The sequence below is a fragment of the Pseudochaenichthys georgianus genome, chromosome 1 (genome assembly GCF_902827115.2).
Source record: "Pseudochaenichthys georgianus chromosome 1, fPseGeo1.2, whole genome shotgun sequence".
NCBI classification, from domain to species: Eukaryota; Metazoa; Chordata; class Actinopteri; order Perciformes; family Channichthyidae; genus Pseudochaenichthys; species Pseudochaenichthys georgianus.
Window position 1 is genome coordinate 111,328 of NC_047503.1, and position 18,471 is coordinate 129,798.

General features: G+C 43.3%; 1 protein-coding gene across 2 annotated transcripts in view; it reads left to right on the plus strand.

Moving 5' to 3' along the window:
* Positions 1–18,471, plus strand: part of LOC117455299 (glycine receptor subunit beta-like) — a 174,884-nt gene that overhangs the window by 78,230 nt on the left and 78,183 nt on the right. For both annotated transcript variants that reach the window (XM_034094754.2, XM_034094748.2), the window contains exons 4-5: positions 4,594–4,661; positions 10,873–11,099. In XM_034094754.2, the coding sequence (XP_033950645.1) occupies positions 4,594–4,661; positions 10,873–11,099 (295 nt within the window). The remainder of the gene's footprint in view (positions 1–4,593; positions 4,662–10,872; positions 11,100–18,471) is intronic.

Genomic DNA, 18,471 nt, shown 5'->3' on the forward strand with positions numbered 1-18,471 from the left:
ATGCATGCGTTGTGGCGCAAGCTACTTATAGGGGGTGATTTCCCCTGACGCTGACGTCAAGATCACCAGCCAATCAGGATTGGCGTAATGAGATTGATGCTTCTGTTTGCTCCGCGATGAGGCACATCCCATAGTGAGACATCTCACTTCATGTTACTCAGAGACCTGGGGTTGCGTGAGTAACCTATAGTTTTCTCTGGAGTCTGATGTCCTCTATCCTGGCGTGTGCACCTGCGAGGCGAGTTCACGTACTGGGCGCGCCCCCGATATACCAGTCTAAAGATGTCCAGAGACACACCCCGCATCGTGCTCTTTGCTTTCAAATATTTTGTTTCTACATTGGGATAGAGCAGTGCAAAATGCACATTATGTGGAAAGAAGATTGAAGAGAAGACTGGGACAACGTCGAATTTCAATCGACACCTTTCACGGCTAAGTAAGTACGTACAAATGCTATTGTTAGCTTGCTAACCCACGTTAATGTTAGCCACTAAAGTGACTCAACGAAGGTTTTAAGACGTCGGGTTAAGTGGAGGTAGGTGAGGATATCACATCCCAGGGACCAAGTGCAGTTTTATTGTCTAGATTAGTGGTTCCCAACCTGGGGGGCACAACCTACCTATACGTATGAACTCCATCCTTAGATTAATGTGTTATGGAGCCTCCGTGACGGAGATAATTTTCAGTCTCTCATTTTCATTTTCACAGTAGGCTAGGCCAGGGGTTCCCAACCTTTTTTCCCAAGAGCCCCCCCAAATGACTCCTGTTGAAAGTCCCCCCCCCACACACACACACACACACACACACACACACACAAGGGGGGAGGGGGCAACTTCCAAAAAAAAGGTTGGGAACCCCTGGCCTAACCTGCTGTGAAAATGAAAATGAGAGACTGAAAATGATCTCCGTCACGGAGGCTCCATAACACATTAATCTATGGATGGAGTTCATACGTATAGGTAGGCTGTATTGAACACATCAGCAGGTTTCTGGGAGTTTGTTCCAGAAATTTGGAGCATAACAACTGAACGCTGCTTCTCCATGTTTAGTTCTGACTCTGGGGACAGAAAGCTGACCAGTCCCTGAAGACCTGAGAGATCTGGATGGTTCATCATTTAGCAGGAGGTCAGAAATGTATTTTGGGCCTAAACCATTCAGTGCTTTATAAACCAGCAGCAGTATTTTGAAATCTATTCTTTGACACACAGGAAGCCAGTGTAAAGACTTCAGAACTGGAGTGATGTGATCCACTTTCTTAGTGTTAGTGAGGACTCGAGCAGCGGCGTTCTGAATCAGCTGCAGATTCCTAATAGATTTTTTAGTGAGACCTGTGAAGACACCATTACAGTAGTGCAGTCTGGCTTTATCTGTTGTTTTGAATATTGCAGACTGAAGCTCAGCGCTAACTTTTATACGTTCTACCTTGGCTCCAAAAACCATTACCTCAGTTTTATCTTTGTTTAATTGGAGAAAGTTCTGACACATCCAGTCATTGATTTGTTCAAAACACATGCTTCTTCCACTAAAAAAATTACATTTATTTGAGAAACTTTTACACAGGTTAGTTTACAGTAATATTCACATTAATCAGTCTGTTTATATTAACTGCTATGTAACTAACCTGAGAACCACTGAAGCTACAACAGTGCAACAGTCCAACTTTTAAAGAAACCCCCCCCCCCCCCCCCCCCATTCAAGCATATCTGCCTTCTCAGGCATTCCGGGAAGAAATGTTTTAACATTTTAAAGTAAAATGCTTCAATCTGGTGCACTTTAAGCAGAATTACTAGAGACTAGATCTAGGGGGTACAACTCTAAACACCCATATGAAAAAGATCGGTTTACATTTTAATAATTAAATAAGTATGTGAGCATAACCAATAACCTACCATAGCCAATAACAAATACATGTAACGTATTTTATTTGTGTTGTTCATTCATATCTTATTTTACTATTTTATTTATGCATATTTTTGTATCTCTCCAGTTTAAGACGATATGTCTGGTTTACTGTCCTATAGTTTACATTGGAATGATTTCAAACCTGTTTTATCCCAATAATTATAAAGGAGTGCCTTGGAAATATGTGTTTACATAAATTGTGATCAAACCCTTTGAGACCCACTGAGATAACTATCTAAACACTCAGAGTCCTTTACCTCACTGAGCTGTAGTTATCAGCCTCTCAGTCTGACTGGAGAGGACTCTCCCTCCACATTATTATAGAAACATCTTCTTCTTCCGTTAGAGCAGCTAGCACCAGATGCTAATAACAACAGCGCTGGTACCGGTGCACCCTCCCTTTCTCCCTCGCTCACTCGCACTTTGGCTGTGAGCTGCGGGCGCCAGATAAGCCAACATCCCCTATTTTCATCACTTACAGCGCCCATCGTACAGGGCAAATGAAAAGTGTAACCGGGAAGAAAAGAGTGTTACATTTACTTAATTATGAATGTTGTTTTTTTTCCTCCCAGAGCTGTCAGCGCAGCGCCTCCACAGATCTGGCGCCCAAGGCGAATATCCGCCTGTGCGACGGGCCGGCCCTGGTCCCAGGTTACGCTGTAGGAAGTGTAGGTACAACGCTACATTTCCCGCCCCGCTGCAGTCATACAGGAGGCTACGGAGAGCGGCGAGAAACATTTCCTCAGGCATCGATACCCAACCCTATTCATAAGTGATGTGATGTTTTGCCTACTGTGTTGAAATAAATTGACAAAATATTCGTTCATTCCACCACATTTAGAATCATATCCCTTTTTACCATTAGTGTGTTAATAGGTGGCTTGCTTTGTTTGTGCTTGAACATTCAATTTATTAAGTACTGTCTGTTTAGGGCCAGATGGCACTGCATTTTGTTGTGTGCATTAGTTTGTGTATTCCAATTAGTGTTATAGTTCTTTTTCTGGTGATTTATAATTGTGTTGATTAATATAATGTCAGGCTGGTCCTGAGGCTGAACAGGGTCCAGAAATGGACTCAGCTGAGCTGTTTTTCCGTACACCTGTAAGATGCTTTTTACTGTAAGCATTCTAAATGCATAATTTTAACTGGGTGTCTGTCCAATAGGGCCACATTATGGTAGGAGAGGGTAACTCATCACTTCACTAACATAGAGAATAATTGGTTCTATGACTTTGTAATTAGAGCCAGATTCAAATTGGAAATGTAATGAAAATGTTACTTATATTGCCTGCGTGCTTTCTCTCATGTTTTTGTTCTTAATAATGTATTTTCAGTTTCTGTGGGTTTTCAAACCATTAAATAAGTTACATAAAAAACAGTGTGTCATTGTGTTTAATGTATACTATTTTCATTTGTAAAGCAGCTCTGGAGGCAATATTGGAACTTGACTCAACCTTGATGATGATGATGATAATAATAGTAATAAGAAACTTATAATGTATAGAAACTTTTAATACAATAATTGTAGCCACACTCGCTTCACAGCAGTTCAATAGACAAATTAGCATACAATGACAGGCAATGTAGAGGAGCTACAGCTACATTTCAACAAATATATCCACTAAGATTAATACATGAAGACTTGTGACTCGGAATTGACTTGGACTCTTCTTGGGTGACTCGGATTTGGACTCGAAGAGTGAGGAATCGAGAGTAGGGATGGGTATCGTTTAAAATGTATCGATTCCGATTTCTGCTTATCGATTCCGGTTCTTATCGATTCCCCGTTTCAATTCCAAAATTGTAAAAGAAAGACGTCAAATGTTTAGATATCAGTCATAGCCTGAATTATATAACATTTTATACCTAAAATCATGGCGAACATTTATATTTTAGAGCTGTTGACAGTATTTTCTGATTTATGGAGTGATAAAAAGAGATATCCAAAATCCCTTCTGTAAAAACTTTAGATTCTAATATGACTACAAAATGAAACAAGAATTTCAAACCTGACTTTATCCAATGTTGAGAATTATGTTCCTGAAAGTATTAAAATATGCACATATCTATTGAGATTATGGCTCATTTGCATGTGGGGGGGGGGGGGGGTGCGGTGCCCCTACAAATAAAATAAAATGATGTGGGAAACACTGGATAATAATAATAATAAAAATAATAATCTTTTTATTTTTCATTATATAATGAAAAAAAACCTCGAGGGACCCCTCAGGAGAGGAGCAAGCAGACCCTAGGAGCAAGCAGACCCTATAGGGTCAAACAGACCCTGATTCAAAAGGACACTTTGAAGGGTTACTGTAGCAATGTCAGTGCATTCATGTGGAATAATTTGGTTGGTCTATGCTTTAAATGTAAGATATTTTTCATGTATACACACAACACCCTCTGTCTGTCCTGGGAGAGGGATCCTTTTCTGTTGCTCTCCCCAAGGTTTCTTCCATTTTCCCCACGTTAACTGTGAGGCGTGAGGGTATAAAGACAGAGGGGTTCTTATTCTGTACACACTGTACAGCCCCCTGACACACATGTGTAACATTTTGATATTGGATTGTATTGATAAATGAGATACTGCAGGTCTTTTTCCAAAGGAATACAGTACCTTAAAAAATGCATGTCTCTGTTTAACATGGAACGGGCATTCTGGTGTCACATTGCTTTATGTGTGTGTTTCAGGTATCCCAGTTGAGTCGAGGGTGAATATCTTCATCAACAGCTTTGGGTCCATCCAGGAGACCACTATGGTGAAACATACACACACAGCACTAACACACTTAGGGCGCTTTCACACCTGACCTTTTTAGTTTGGTTAAAACAATTAAATAAGAATCCGTACATGCCATTTATATAGTGCTTTTCACGGGAAGAAGGGGGTGGTGGGATAGAGAATTCAAGGTTGAAAGGAACAGTAAGGTTAGTTTTGAGGGCTTCTTTAAAAGATGTCAGCGGACTGACAAAAAAAGCAACAAATAAATAGTAATGAAATAGATAAAAAGTAATGTCTCTATCAGCTTGGCATATGTTCCAATGAGATGTTTTCCCATAACAGTTCCAGCTGCTTCAAGTTGGATGAATTCTGCTAGTGTGCAGAAATCTTTAATTCTATCTTCTTATATTCTGACCAGCATCCCAATCCCTGTCAATGAAAAACATCCCCACAACATGCTGCTGCCCTCACCAGGCTTCACTGTAGGGTTGGCGTTTTCAAGGGGATGAGATGTTGGGTTCGCCGCAGATATGACATTTACCTTGATGGCTGCAAAGTAACATTTTAGTCCTGCCAAAGTACATTTTGGGCAGTTATTTTTCCTTATCATTGGTCTCTCTGTTGTCTGTCTTTTTTATAATCCCCCCCCTGACCATTACTTCCCCACAGCTTTGTCACTAACCTGAACGGCGAGCTCCTCAGTCTTCATGGTGCAGTTTGCTTGCTTGGTGGTGCCTATTGCTTAGTGGTGTGGCAGACCGGGGTGTTTCAAACTAGGAGTATATAGTATATACAGATAATGTACCTGATATCAGACAGGCTATAGCCAATCAGATGTCTCCTCCGCAAATACAATCTTTTATATTATTAAGGCACAGCTCCACTTTCCGAACCATTAATGCTTGTGTACACATAACGACAGGCAAAACCGTTTTAAATGTGTGTTTCCTGTATGGCGAATACAGCTGCTTTATTTATGTCTGTATGAAGTTGTTGTGAGTGTGGACGGAGCAGCTACAACAGGTTAGCTTAGCCTGATCGAACACTGGCCTGTACGACGAAGCCAGTTCAACATACTCTGGATATATCTGAGTTATCTGGTTAACTAGCGAGATCTCGCTAAGCGGTCCTACGACGCTGGTTATCAACTCAGTAAATCAACCCAGGGTTTCTCTGTCCGGCGGAGAGCGCGTTCACGTGAAAGGTGCGGGTTTAGCAACATTTGACCAATCACAAACACGGACAAGCGTACTCAGGGGCGGACAGGGACAAAAAAATGTGCCCTGGAATCTCACCCATACCAGCCCACGTGAATTGTCAACGGGGGGGGGGGGGAGAGACGGTGGACCTCTGTCGCCTGTCAGCGCAACTTCAATGATGCCGTTTAAAAACATCAAAAATGACGGTCGGTGGCCAGTCCTCCCCTGAGCGTACTGACAGCGCAGCGTCATACTTCCTGAATGAAAAGTAAACTATAATATTAGACAAATATGAAGAAGTTAAACTTTAAACATCCATGACTTAAACACATAATCCAGGATACAAGCCACATAGTTGTACCTGCAAGGTGAATACAGAACAGCTGGTTAAAAAATAAATAAACTACCGAGTGTTTGAATGCGTACATTAACAGGTTTATGATATCACTGCCCCGTCTAAAACCAGGGTATATGCAGGAATCCTGAAGTCAAATGTAATACCTTTTAAGACCTTTTTAAGACCCTTTCCATACATTTTAAGACCTCTTTCATTCCAGTACAACTCCTCAGAAACCATTAGAAACCAATTTCACCAATAAACAAAACAATTGACAAAACTTTGAACTATGAAATATTTTAAACTTTGGTGAGCTTCAGCGGGGTAATGCCATATAGGAGCTCCCTCACAAATACCCAGGGGTTAAATTGGGCTGGGGCTGTCCGGGGCTAAGCCCGGCACATAGGACGATGCTCTGACGTCATCACCCTCACACATTTGTCATATGTTTACAAAAAACGATATATATGTTAAGACTTTTCTCGTTCTTAATATAGACTATATTTAGGGTCGATATGTGTTGACCTTACTTTAAAATAGCAGATCTCTGTGACCGGATATAGTTTGGCTTAGACCTCGGCCCCACGAGGACGCATACAGTAAAACACATACGCAAACCCAAAAAAGTCTTCCATTCACACGCATTCGATTCATTAACGTGTCCGTTCACACTAGACCGCTGGAAATGCTGGAAACACTGTAGTACATATGCCAGGCCTGTAAGTGGCGCTGCTGCCGCCACAAAATACACCAAAAGCAGCAAAGTGGGGCCACCTTGAGGGGGGTTCCCGACATGTTGTTTCAGTAAATTAAAGGGTGTTTCATGTTGTCGTTGCTGTGGACCTTCTTAATACCTTGGAAAATGCCGTTTAATGCCTTAATTTTCGCTAAATTGATTTATCAACTTTTAATACTTTTTAAGACCCCGCGGACACCCTGAAAACCCAAGTGGATCTGACTTTAATTACATTTGACTCGAGTGTTCCATCAACTTAATGTGTTGCTTAAAATAATACTTCTGCATACAGTATGTGACACTGTAAGTGTTGCACGGCCAGATACGGCTCAAGAAGCTGCTCAGATAAGGAAATAGGCCTATATGATACATTATGATGTGATTGATGATATGAATGACAATGGGACACATCGACGTCTGCACTCACAGTGCTGCGGAGGCTATGTTACTTTGATCCGGTTACTTATGTTGTGGCAGATATTCTAAGTAGGCTAAGCTTTCTTAACGCTAATGTTATATTAGTCAGATTGCTCTGAAGATGGGAGGTGATATTCTATTAATTTTCACGTTCTGTGATTTTTGCCGGGTGTCTTTCCTGCAACGTCAGTTTTTCTGTATTTCCATTATCCTGTAATATGACTTGATAGCTTTAAACTCCGCACACTGAGCTCTGATTGGTCAGCAGGCAGTGCTTTCACTGAGTCGATCTCTTATCTAGGCTTATCTAGCGTCAGGTAAAACAAGTTATTTAGCCTTCCCAAACCTGAGCCTCACGCGCCACCTATGGTGTTGCTGTATTTCAGTGGTAAAAAAATACATTCATCATCATAATTATTCTATATATATAATTTACACAGTGCCCGTAAACCGGAGGAGAACGCTGGCATTTCTCCTCCTACTTGAAAGACTATGGAGGGATAGGGTCTGCAAAATTAGTTTATTTTGGGGACTGGATGCTCTGACCGGTCCACTTCCTGCCCGGCGCTATGCAACGCCTCACGTCGAAAATAGACCAGTTGCCTATTTTTGGCGGAGCCCAGCGCCGAGACGCTTCTAGCCATAACTTTAGTTACACCCTCTATTGATTAATTTGATCAACATTGGACCTTGACACCGTAGCTATAGTGAAATAATATAATAGAAAACATTAGGCCTCTTTGATTTAATAATCGGAGCTGATCTGCCATCTCATATAACACACACTTCCTTATTTACAGGCTCCATGGACCTGTCAGCTCCGGACAGCGCAAAATGCGTACATGAATTGCTACGTCATGAACGCAAGAAGTCATACCCTCGTGGGGGCGCGCTCATGTGATTGGCTTAGAATGGAGGACACATCTGATTGGCTATAGATAGAAAACATTACAAGTACGAATCGGGTGACCGTCAGGGGAGTCTCAAAAAACCCACACACGAATGCACAGCAATCCATGCACAGAAAGCAGTAAAGTTGAGCGCAGCAGGCAGGACCCAAATGCAGGTTTTACAGGAAAAATACCTTTATTCCAAGGCTACATGTGAAAAATACTGAGCTCTTCCCCGTGAACAAAGTCAAAAACAAACAAGGAACTCACAAAGACTAACAGGAAAAAAATAAACTAAATGCACACAGGACTAATCAAAGAAACAAGAGACAGGTGAGGAGGGAGGAGAAAACACAGGGGCACCAGGTGAACACAATCAGGTAGGAGGGAACAGGTAGGAAGGGAACACACAGACAGGAAACCAAAGACAGACACAACACAGACAGATCATGACATTACCCCCCCCTCCAGGGACGGATCCCAGATGTCCCTAAAAACAAAAAGTCCAAAAAATCCAGCAGGGTGGGTGGAGTGGGACTGGAGGACTCGGGCGGACAGCCCGGGGGCAAAACAGAAGCCGAGAAGGGTGACTCGGGCGGACGGCCCGGGGGCAAAGCAGAGCCCGAGAAGGGTGACTCGGGCGGACGGCCCGGGGGAACAGCAACAGAGCAGGGAAGTACGTGGCGGGGAAACTCAGGGGGCCAAAAACAGGGGTGAATGCCTCGTTGGGGTAAATTAGGGGGCCGGGCTCGAGGGTGAAGGCCGCAGCTGGGGAACTCAGGGTGCCAGGCTCGAGGGTGAAGGCCGCGGCTGGGGAACTCAGGGTGCCAGGCTCGAGGACGAAGGCCGCAGCTGGGGAACTCGGGGAGCTGGATCGCCGGAGCAGGAGCACAGGGATTGGGAGAACTGGGATCTGGAGATGGTGGAACCCCCGGTGGTACAGGAACCGGTGTCGGCCAGACAGGAAACGGAGCCATCGGGACAGGTGCATACAGAACCCCCGACGGGACCCTGGACAAAACATGGGCTGGTGTCAGTGGGACCCCGGACGGGGCAAGGGCTGGTGTTGACGGGACCGCTGTCAGAACAGGACAAGGTGTAGGCGGAAGAGATGTCAGCAGGACCCCCAACAGAACTGGACATGGTGTAGGCGGGACCCCCGGCGGGTTAGGATCTGGTGGCAGCGGGACCTCTGACTGAACAGGATTCGGACCTAGCTGGACCTCCAATGGAACAGGTGTTGGCGGGACCCCCAACGGAACAGGACATGGGGTTGGCAGGACCCGCGGCAGAACAGTAGTCGGCGGGACCCCCAACAGAACAGGACATGGGGTTGGCAGGACCCCTGACAAAACAGGTGTCGGCGGGACCCCCAACAGAACAGGACAAGGAGTTGGCAGGACCCCCGGCGAGACAGGTGACGGCGGGACCCCCAACGGAACAGGACATGGGGTTGGCAGGACCCCTGACAAAACAGGTGACGGTGAGACCTCCAACAGGACAGGACACAGAGTTAGCAGGACCCCCGGCAGAACAGGTCTCGGCTGGACCTCCAACGGAACAGGACACGGTGTCGGCAGGACCCCCGGCGGAACAGGTGACGGCGGGACCTCCAACAGGACACAGGGAGCTGGAGTGGGCCAGAGAGCCAGAACGTGAGCCAGAACCATAGCTGCTGGGGCCGGTACTGGAGCCGGAACCATGGCAGCTGGGTCTCGAGGTTTAAAGCAGGCGTGCAGTTTATCAGGAAGAGTCACAAAGTCCCTTAAAAATTCAGGCAGTGAGCTCCTTAACCAGGGCTTATCTGCAACTTCCCGGCGTGCTCGTGAAAGAGCAGCCTCCTGAGCCTCTTTACCATGAGCCCTCATCCACTCTCCAAGAAAACATAAAAGTTTGCAGGATAATTTGCCAACCTCATCCTCAAAAAACACTGCTAGGTCCATCTTTGGTGAGATCCTTCGGTCAGGGTTGAGCGCAGCAGAAGGACCCAAATGCAGGTTTTACAGGAAAAATACCTTTATTCCAAGGCTACAAGTGAAACATACTGAGCTCTTCCCCGTGAATAAAGTAAAAAGCAAACAAGGATCTCACAAAGACTAACAGGAAAAAACGAACCTAAATGCACACAGGACTAATCAAAGAAACAAGAGACAGGTGAGGAAGGAGGAGAAAACACAGGGGCACAAGGTGAACACAATCAGGTAGGAGGGAACACACAAACAGGAAACCAAAGACAAGACAAAACACAACACAGACAGATCATGACAGCAGGGAGGAGAGCTTGCTGCCAGATTGTATGAATGAGCAGTAATGGGAGGAGTGCCTGCTTTTCTGGGGTCTTGTGGATAGGGAGAAGGTTCTATATACAAGTCGTTCAAGCTGGTGGCCATTGATTTGAGGTGACAGTGGTGGTCAGTAACCGGGGGCTGTCAGGTTAGCTTATAGAGGTGCCAGAGCTGTTTCCCAAGTCCCAGTTCGCACCTTCTCGACCCCTTGCCTAATGACCAGGCATGAGAAATCTTGATAGTATATTGTTGATACCAAACGTTTTAAAAACGTAAGTCTGTTTAAAGCAGATTATGTTGAAACTATTTGTTTAACATTTAGCAGTAGAAGTAAAATAATTAGCAGGAGACCTGGTAATAATTATTGTTATTTTCCTTCTACAGGACTACAGAGTGAACATATTTCTTCGCCAGAGATGGAATGACCCCCGCCTACGACTTCCTACTGACTTTAAGAGTGACTCACTGACTATTGACCCAGCAATGTTCCAGTGTTTGTGGAAGCCAGACCTTTTCTTTGCCAATGAGAAAAACGCAAATTTCCACGATGTCACACAGGACAACATTCTACTCTTTATTTTCAGGAATGGAGATGTCTTAGTCAGTATGAGGTATGCTTAACTCTTTATTTTTCATGCATCTCAATGATCCATCACCAATTTCTATTTTAATTGCAATCCCTCCCAGTGACACAACTGTTGCTTCTGCAGTCAACCACTAGTATTTTTCAGAATTACAAACTGTTCTGGGTCCAAAACAGTGTCAGGAAATAGCAATTATTGAATGGACTTGGTGAATGGGTTTTTTTAGCCCAGGATTAGCTGAAAAGAGTCCAGGAAACGTTCTTAACCTGTTAAACATTCCCTAAACAGTATTGCAGCGTCAATAAGTGAGGGTTAAAGACAGTGTGTTAAGTGTGTAATTTGACCTTAAATTAACTTTTTTCTAAAAACGTAATATTAGCCACATGCTAATGAAACCGGAAGTTGTTGTGTGAACTTCCGGTTTTCAGAATAAAAACTGTTTTAAATTAAAACAGTGTATTTTATTTCCGGTTTTCATATAAACATTGATTTTATTTCTTACAAATCCCATGTAATTTGGCACACACATTCTAAGTTCAAAATGTTCAATTGTCTAAGACTTTAGCTTTTGACCAAATACCTGCAAATGAAAAAAATTACCTGAGAAGGCGAACATCGTCAACATTTTACCTGCTTAACATCATCATGAAAGCATGTTCATTGTAAAAATGTTAGCACATTACTTTTAACACCAAAAGCACCAAAATAAAACTTAGCATCGTTGTTTCTGCCACTTTGAATGTAATCAAAGTAAAAACAAATACTGGCCTTACTTAACCTATTGGGACCTATTATGCAAAATGCACTTTTTTATGTCTTTATACATACATGTGTGTCAGGGAACTCACAAAGTGTCAGAAAACCCTCTCTCTTTTCCTCCGTACCCACATCTCTAAAAAAAAAAAAAAACGTGGGTGCTAACAAGCAGATCCAGAATGTTCACTCCTATTACGTCTTTGGCATCATCCGGCACACGTGACATGTCCCAACCTATCGTCTCCAGCTGAATCCCCTCTCGCAGCTGTGTGTCTGTGTATTCAGCAGGAAGTCTGCAGGAGGCACTTAGAGCAGGGTTGCCAACTTTGGGTACCTGGCTGGAGTGAGATTTTGATATCATGGGTTTAATTACACATATGCGCACAAAATGACTGCTATCGTGTCAGCAGCGGGACCTTAGCATACGATATATACAAATACACAATATTGGACACGGACTATAAAGGGCACACAGTTTCATTCACTAATGAAAGTCAAACACATGTTTGTTTCCACTGTTTTATTGTGTGCCTGTCGCGATAAGCAATTAATTAAATTGACTTATCATACGATAAATAAAAATGGACTCGATACATTTCCATTTACATGAGGATGTGACTAGCAGTTTGAAAGGATGTACTTGAATTATTATTATATATTATCATTATGTCAGTGGTCTAAAATGGTCATACAACGGTGCCGACAATATTATCGTTTATCGCAATCATTTCCGATTTAATGAGGGAAGCTTTATTTGTATTGTAAAGCGAGAGAAATTACATCATGTACCAGCTATAAAAGCTAAATCATTAAAAGGAATCTTGCAGTTCATGTTTTGTGAAGTTACCCGTTAGAAAACATGTGCTTCTTATATGGTTACTACTATGAAATGGTGCCAAAAATTACACCGGAGTGTGTTAGCCGTCCTCAGGCAGATTTTACAGGAACATTATCAAACACTAATGTCAGTGTGTGTAGGGCAGGTTATGAATGGATAATTTTGTTGTTTGTGTTCAGGTTATTGATCAGGACCAAATGGATTGTGTGTAAAGAAAGCACAACTCATGAAGTAGAAAAAGGGGATTAGGAAGTCAATACACAGCTGGGTTCTCGGAAACAAAATGCAAACAAAAAGTGCAACTGCACCCCCACTGAATCCTGAAAATCAGCTCCAAGGAGCGCAATAGAGGACATTTAGCGAAGTTGAAAGTGAAACCGAGCACTGTGTGTGTGTGTGTGTGTGTGTGTGTGTGTGTGTGTGTGTGTGTGTGTGTGTGTGTGTGTGTGTGTGTGTGTGTGTGTGTGTGTGTGTGTGTGTGTGTGTGTGTGTGTGCGTGTGTGTGTGTGTGTGTGTGTGTGTGTGTGTGTGTGTGTGTGTGTGTGTGTGTGTGTGTGTGTGTGTGTGTGTGTGTGTGTGTGAATCAAATATTTCCCCACTGATCATTGCCACTTCAGTTTGTTGCCAAGCTTGGTTCCTCTGTTTACATAGTGTTGCTACATGTGTACACCTGTAGCTCTAACACAATATTGAATAATAACTCATAATTACTGTCTGAGGTTTCTGACTTGTACTGTATTTATTTAACTCCCCTGTGACACCTGGCTGGTTGAACCTGCTTGGTGTCATCCTCTGGCCTACGTGACAGACATGTTTAAGCAGAGAGGAGAGGTAGAAGCGTTGCGTCACAACTCCTGCCTACCTAATCCTAAATCATCGTGACCAGCCCCACCCGTCAATTTGACGGGTGGGGTTTAAACTCTAGCCCTGCCGTCAAGGCTAGCCGGCAATACACTTTCACACTTCACAGGAACACGCTTTGCTGGCGGCGAAAATAATCCCACCAGACTCCTTTACCCCTCCAACAGAGGGATGTCCTTGTCCTTTTTCTTTTTCGTCATTTCAAGCTATAAAAACTCTCAATCTTCTCTCAAATTATTTTATTTTTTGTCAAATGACGGCAAGACGCCCCCCTGGCGTCAATAATAGTATGCGAGTATCTGGCACAGAGTTCCCGTTAGCCGGTAATTACCGGACTACGACCGGTAAAATATGTTGAATCAAAATCTCTCCGTTCAAAGTGTCCGTTCAGACAGACAAGAATAGTCAATTCTAATGTCTAACACTTAATATGGAGAAAGAGATGTCCTGCCGCGGGGTTCCGGTGGGCATGTAAACAAATGCATAATGCTGCGCTATACTTTGCGGCCTCACCCGGTTGTATTCGACGCTTATTGTTTAGGTGTCTTTTAATATGCCCATCAGGAACTGAATTTCAAAATAAAAATAACCGGAAACAGACGTAGGCCTATATGGAACATTTCGAGCATCATTGCGATACACAGCCACTGAACTGATTACCCAAGATCCTCAGCTATGGTTTAAGCTCGGTGATTGGATGTTTTAGCCGCAATGCACGTTGGGATATGGTGTTAATGCAGGAGGCGTGTGGTGCAGAGGGTTGTGCGTTGGTGTTCGGATCAGGGGGTCACAGGTTCAAACCCCACTGCAGTCAGCATGTCCTTAGAGGTTTCTCAATACCCTAATTTCCCCTCCCCGACTCCTCGGTCCTCCGGTAGTGACCCAGAAATGGATTTCAGCGCACCATGTTGAAGGACATCTAATTTCTCTAAATGCACATCGAGGAGCTCTAACCGAGGAGACACTGATGGGTCTATATTAGGGCTGCACGATATTGAAAAAAACTGACGTCGCGATTTTTTACCCCACTGCGGTATACATTGCGTTTTTTTTTAACCTGTTAAGCCCCAAAGTCCCGGCGGGTACTTTACTTTTTTTTTTTCACGACACTGTGTCTCAGGGGATCTTAATATTTAAGAACCTATTAATGTGTTATACCAGATTAACGGAAATAATTTTAGCTAACTGACGATACAAACAATTTTTACCAAAACAAAACACAAGTCTCATAAGAAGCATCTAAATGACCCCTGAGCGAAAAATGCTAACGCACTTTGGCACAGAACTCAAGATAAAAGTACCCTTATTACTTATCATAGCTGCACATACAAGATATCCGATTAAAGCTGAGGTTCCGCAGATTATTTAGGTATATAGTATCATCACTTAGTGATCCGAACTCGGACAGGGGAAGCAAACACAGACATCACAACACGTACCTTTACGTAGCTTCTAGGGGAGATGTCTCACCGTAGCTGTCAATCTGATCAAAAGACGTGTTCATTAAAAATGAGAAAAAACGCGGCTGAATCGGTTAATCCATAGGTTGATAATGTATCTGTGGTTTTGAAGCAATTGTTTATAATCCATAATTCCATTTTTATGTAAAAATCGCAGAGCAAATGTTACCAGAGTGGCTGCTGCTTCCGGTCTTGGCTATGCGGCAGTCCAGCGCAGTATAACCATGGATGTATAATAAGAACAGGTGTTCATACTGGGTTGTTTATTTAGTTTAAAAAAAATTATCCAACGAGTTACAGACCACTCTTTCCCCATGTAAGTCAATGGGAAAAAGTGTTTCTGGGCCCAGCAACCTGAAGGAAGTGTAGTACCGCCGTTTGGCCACAACGAATATTCTCATCAGACTCCGGCGCACTTCCTGGGGGCTTGAGTATAACACACACACATTACCAAATAAGGAGTGAGAGTGACGCATAGCCAAAACCGGAAGCTGCATACACTCTGGTGGCTACCATTAGCAGCTAACTGTTGTGCTCCGATTTTTACATAAAAATGGAATTATGCATTCTAAACAATTGCTTCAAAGCCACAGATACATTATCAACCTATGGATCAACCGATTCAGCCGCGTTTTTTCTCGTTTTAATGCCATTGAACACGTCTTTTGATCAGATTGACAGCTACGGTGAGACGATCTCCCGTAAAAGCTCCGTAAAAGGTACGTGTTGTGATGTCTGTGTTTGCTTCCCCTGTTGCGAGATCCGATCGCTTAGATACTATACTTAAATAATCTGTGGAGTCTCAGCTTTAATCGGATATATTGTATGTGCAGTTTCTATAAGTAATAAGGGTATCTTTATTTTGAATTCTGTGCTAAAGTGCGTTAGCATTTTTAAAAAAAATGAATAAAACCGCACGTCCCTGCGGTGTGAATATCGCGCATGCGCATATCGCGGTTATCGCCATGACCAGAGATGGGGTCGTTACTAAAAAAAAGTAATATATTACATATTACTTTAAAAAAAAGTAATATATTACACTACTTCGTTACTCTCTACATAAAGTAATTCGTTACTTTACTCGTTACTTTACTCGTTACTTTACTCGCAGGGCCGGCCCGCCCCTCCCTGCAGGGAGATCACGCAGACTGCTAAAGTTTCAAATGTTCTCTTTAGTTCAGTTTCCATTGTCGCATAAGACTGATCCAGATCCTGAATGTTTTTCTATCTGACCGTGGCTGTCCTCTGTCTCCTGCTATCTGACCGTGGCTGTCCTCTGTCTCCTGCTATCTGACCATGGCTGTCCTCTGTCTCCTGCTATCTGACCGTGGCTGTCCTCTGTCTCCTGCTATCTGTATATGTTGCGCAGTCTATCTCTGCTCACGCTGTTGCGTCGGCGTGTTCTCCTGCGTGTTGGCCATGTGTTGCACTGGAACCAGACACCGCAAAGACTTCAGCCGAGCACGTACGAACTGCGCATGCATGAGTGGCAATAACTCTCCTTACCAGCAGGCGGCGGTAGTGTGTATTCGTCATTCAAAACAGGCAACAACCGGAAGACAGAGAAGAAGAACAGACTACGTGTGTGAAATACATAAACAACAGCTATGTGCGTTAGCTTCACCTTAGCAAGTGTTCTTTGCAGGTGTTTGTTGAGGTTTGATTATGACTGATTTTAGAAAGTAACGAAGTAACGCGTGTCGGGGCAATGTTAGTAACTGTAGTGTGATTACTGAATTATAAAAGTAACGCGTTACACTACTCCGTTACCGACAGGCCCAACTCTGGCCATGACACGCTATATCGTTCAGCCCTAGTCTATATTGATATTGATACTTGATAGATGTCTTGTAATGCACTGTTGAGGAACCTGTGACCCAAGTTTTTCTTGTAATACACTGTTGAGGAACCTGTGACCCAAGTTTTTCATTCATTGCATAACTACACCGTAGTTGTGTATATGATATGTCAATAAACCTTTGAAAATCTTGAAAGGGATGTGATAATAGCAATTATATACAGTTTTTAATGAACTATTAGTAGAGAATAACGAGTAATGAATATACTTTATAGAGATTTGCAGATACATGTTTAGTCTTCTCAAGCACCAACAATCAATTAAAACTGCGGTCGCACTTGTGCGCGCAGCAATGAGCGGGCCCTCGCGTCCGTGCGCCTGTCGGGGAGGGCGGCCGGTCGTCCTGGCGTCAAGCAGACGTGCGCGAGTCCTGGGAGAATAACCCAGAAACGGATGTCTGTGCGCCGTCTCGAAGGAAAACACATTTCTCTAAATGGTCGTCGAGGATCGATTATCGAGGAGGCTGTCTGGAGGAGCCGTAACCGAGGATACATTGATTTAGAGAAGAGAGGAGTGTCTCTAGAGGAGCTATAACCGAGGGTACACTGAAGTATTCTTCTGAGACGATTTCAGCCAACAGTGATGTTTAAAAGTGGTGTGACGCATGGCTGGACTTCTGTCAACAAAGCACAGCTCTGCAAACTGTTCCCGTTGTGATTATAAGTTATTTGAGATGATCAAATGTGCATCAGACTTTCTGCCCTTGACCGTTTGTTTTACTCACTAATCACTTCTCCCCTGGATGTTAGGCTATTTTTTTTTCAATACAACTGCTTTCATTGTGACGCGATATTTACAGTGAGAACAGCTGCTGAGGTCAGTGCAGAAAGCAGAACAGTGTGTATAATATATATCGCTCAATAATAAATATAACAGGCCTACATTTCACACTTTATTTGTAGGCTTTAGGAGATATCTACAAATAAACAGTAGGGTTAGGGTTACGGAGTGTATAGGTGTCTGTTGTAATGAATATGCCGCCAGCAAAGGGCGTTGTTGGACTAACAGTGTGTGTCTGTTTGTGTGTGTGAGAGTTGATGTGCCAGGCAGACAGGCAGGTCTCAGTGGCTGACATATAATTGGTCAAAAATGGTACATTCTCTGTTAGCCTACGAGCTCCCTGTTTGAGCGAAGGACTATTCCTTCTCAATGTAGTATGACATTTGATATGCGCTGAAGTTGTCCTGGATTGGAATTTTTCCGATCATTCCCCTATGAGCAGTTTGCAGAAATGTCCTTAAAATGCATGAAAAACGCACATTTTTCAAAATGGCCGACTTTGTTGGGGGCGGGGCTAATAAAAGCCATTTTTAAATATGTCCGCAATCATAAGCGCAATGTGTATAGAGTGTTTCATGAATATCGGAATAACTATATCCGAGTAGTTTGTAGTAATTTGCGACATGTAAATCGTGAAAAATGGTCTGTTAGCTTACGACCTCCACGATTGAGCTATCAAAGATGTTCTTCTCAATTTAGCATCATATTGGATAGGGGCTGAACGTGCCCTGCATTGGAATGTTTCCGATCATTCCCCTAGGAGGAGTTTGCAGGAATGTGCTTAAAATGCATGAAAAACGTACATTTTTCAAAATGGCAGACTTTCTGGGGGGCGGGGCTAATGGA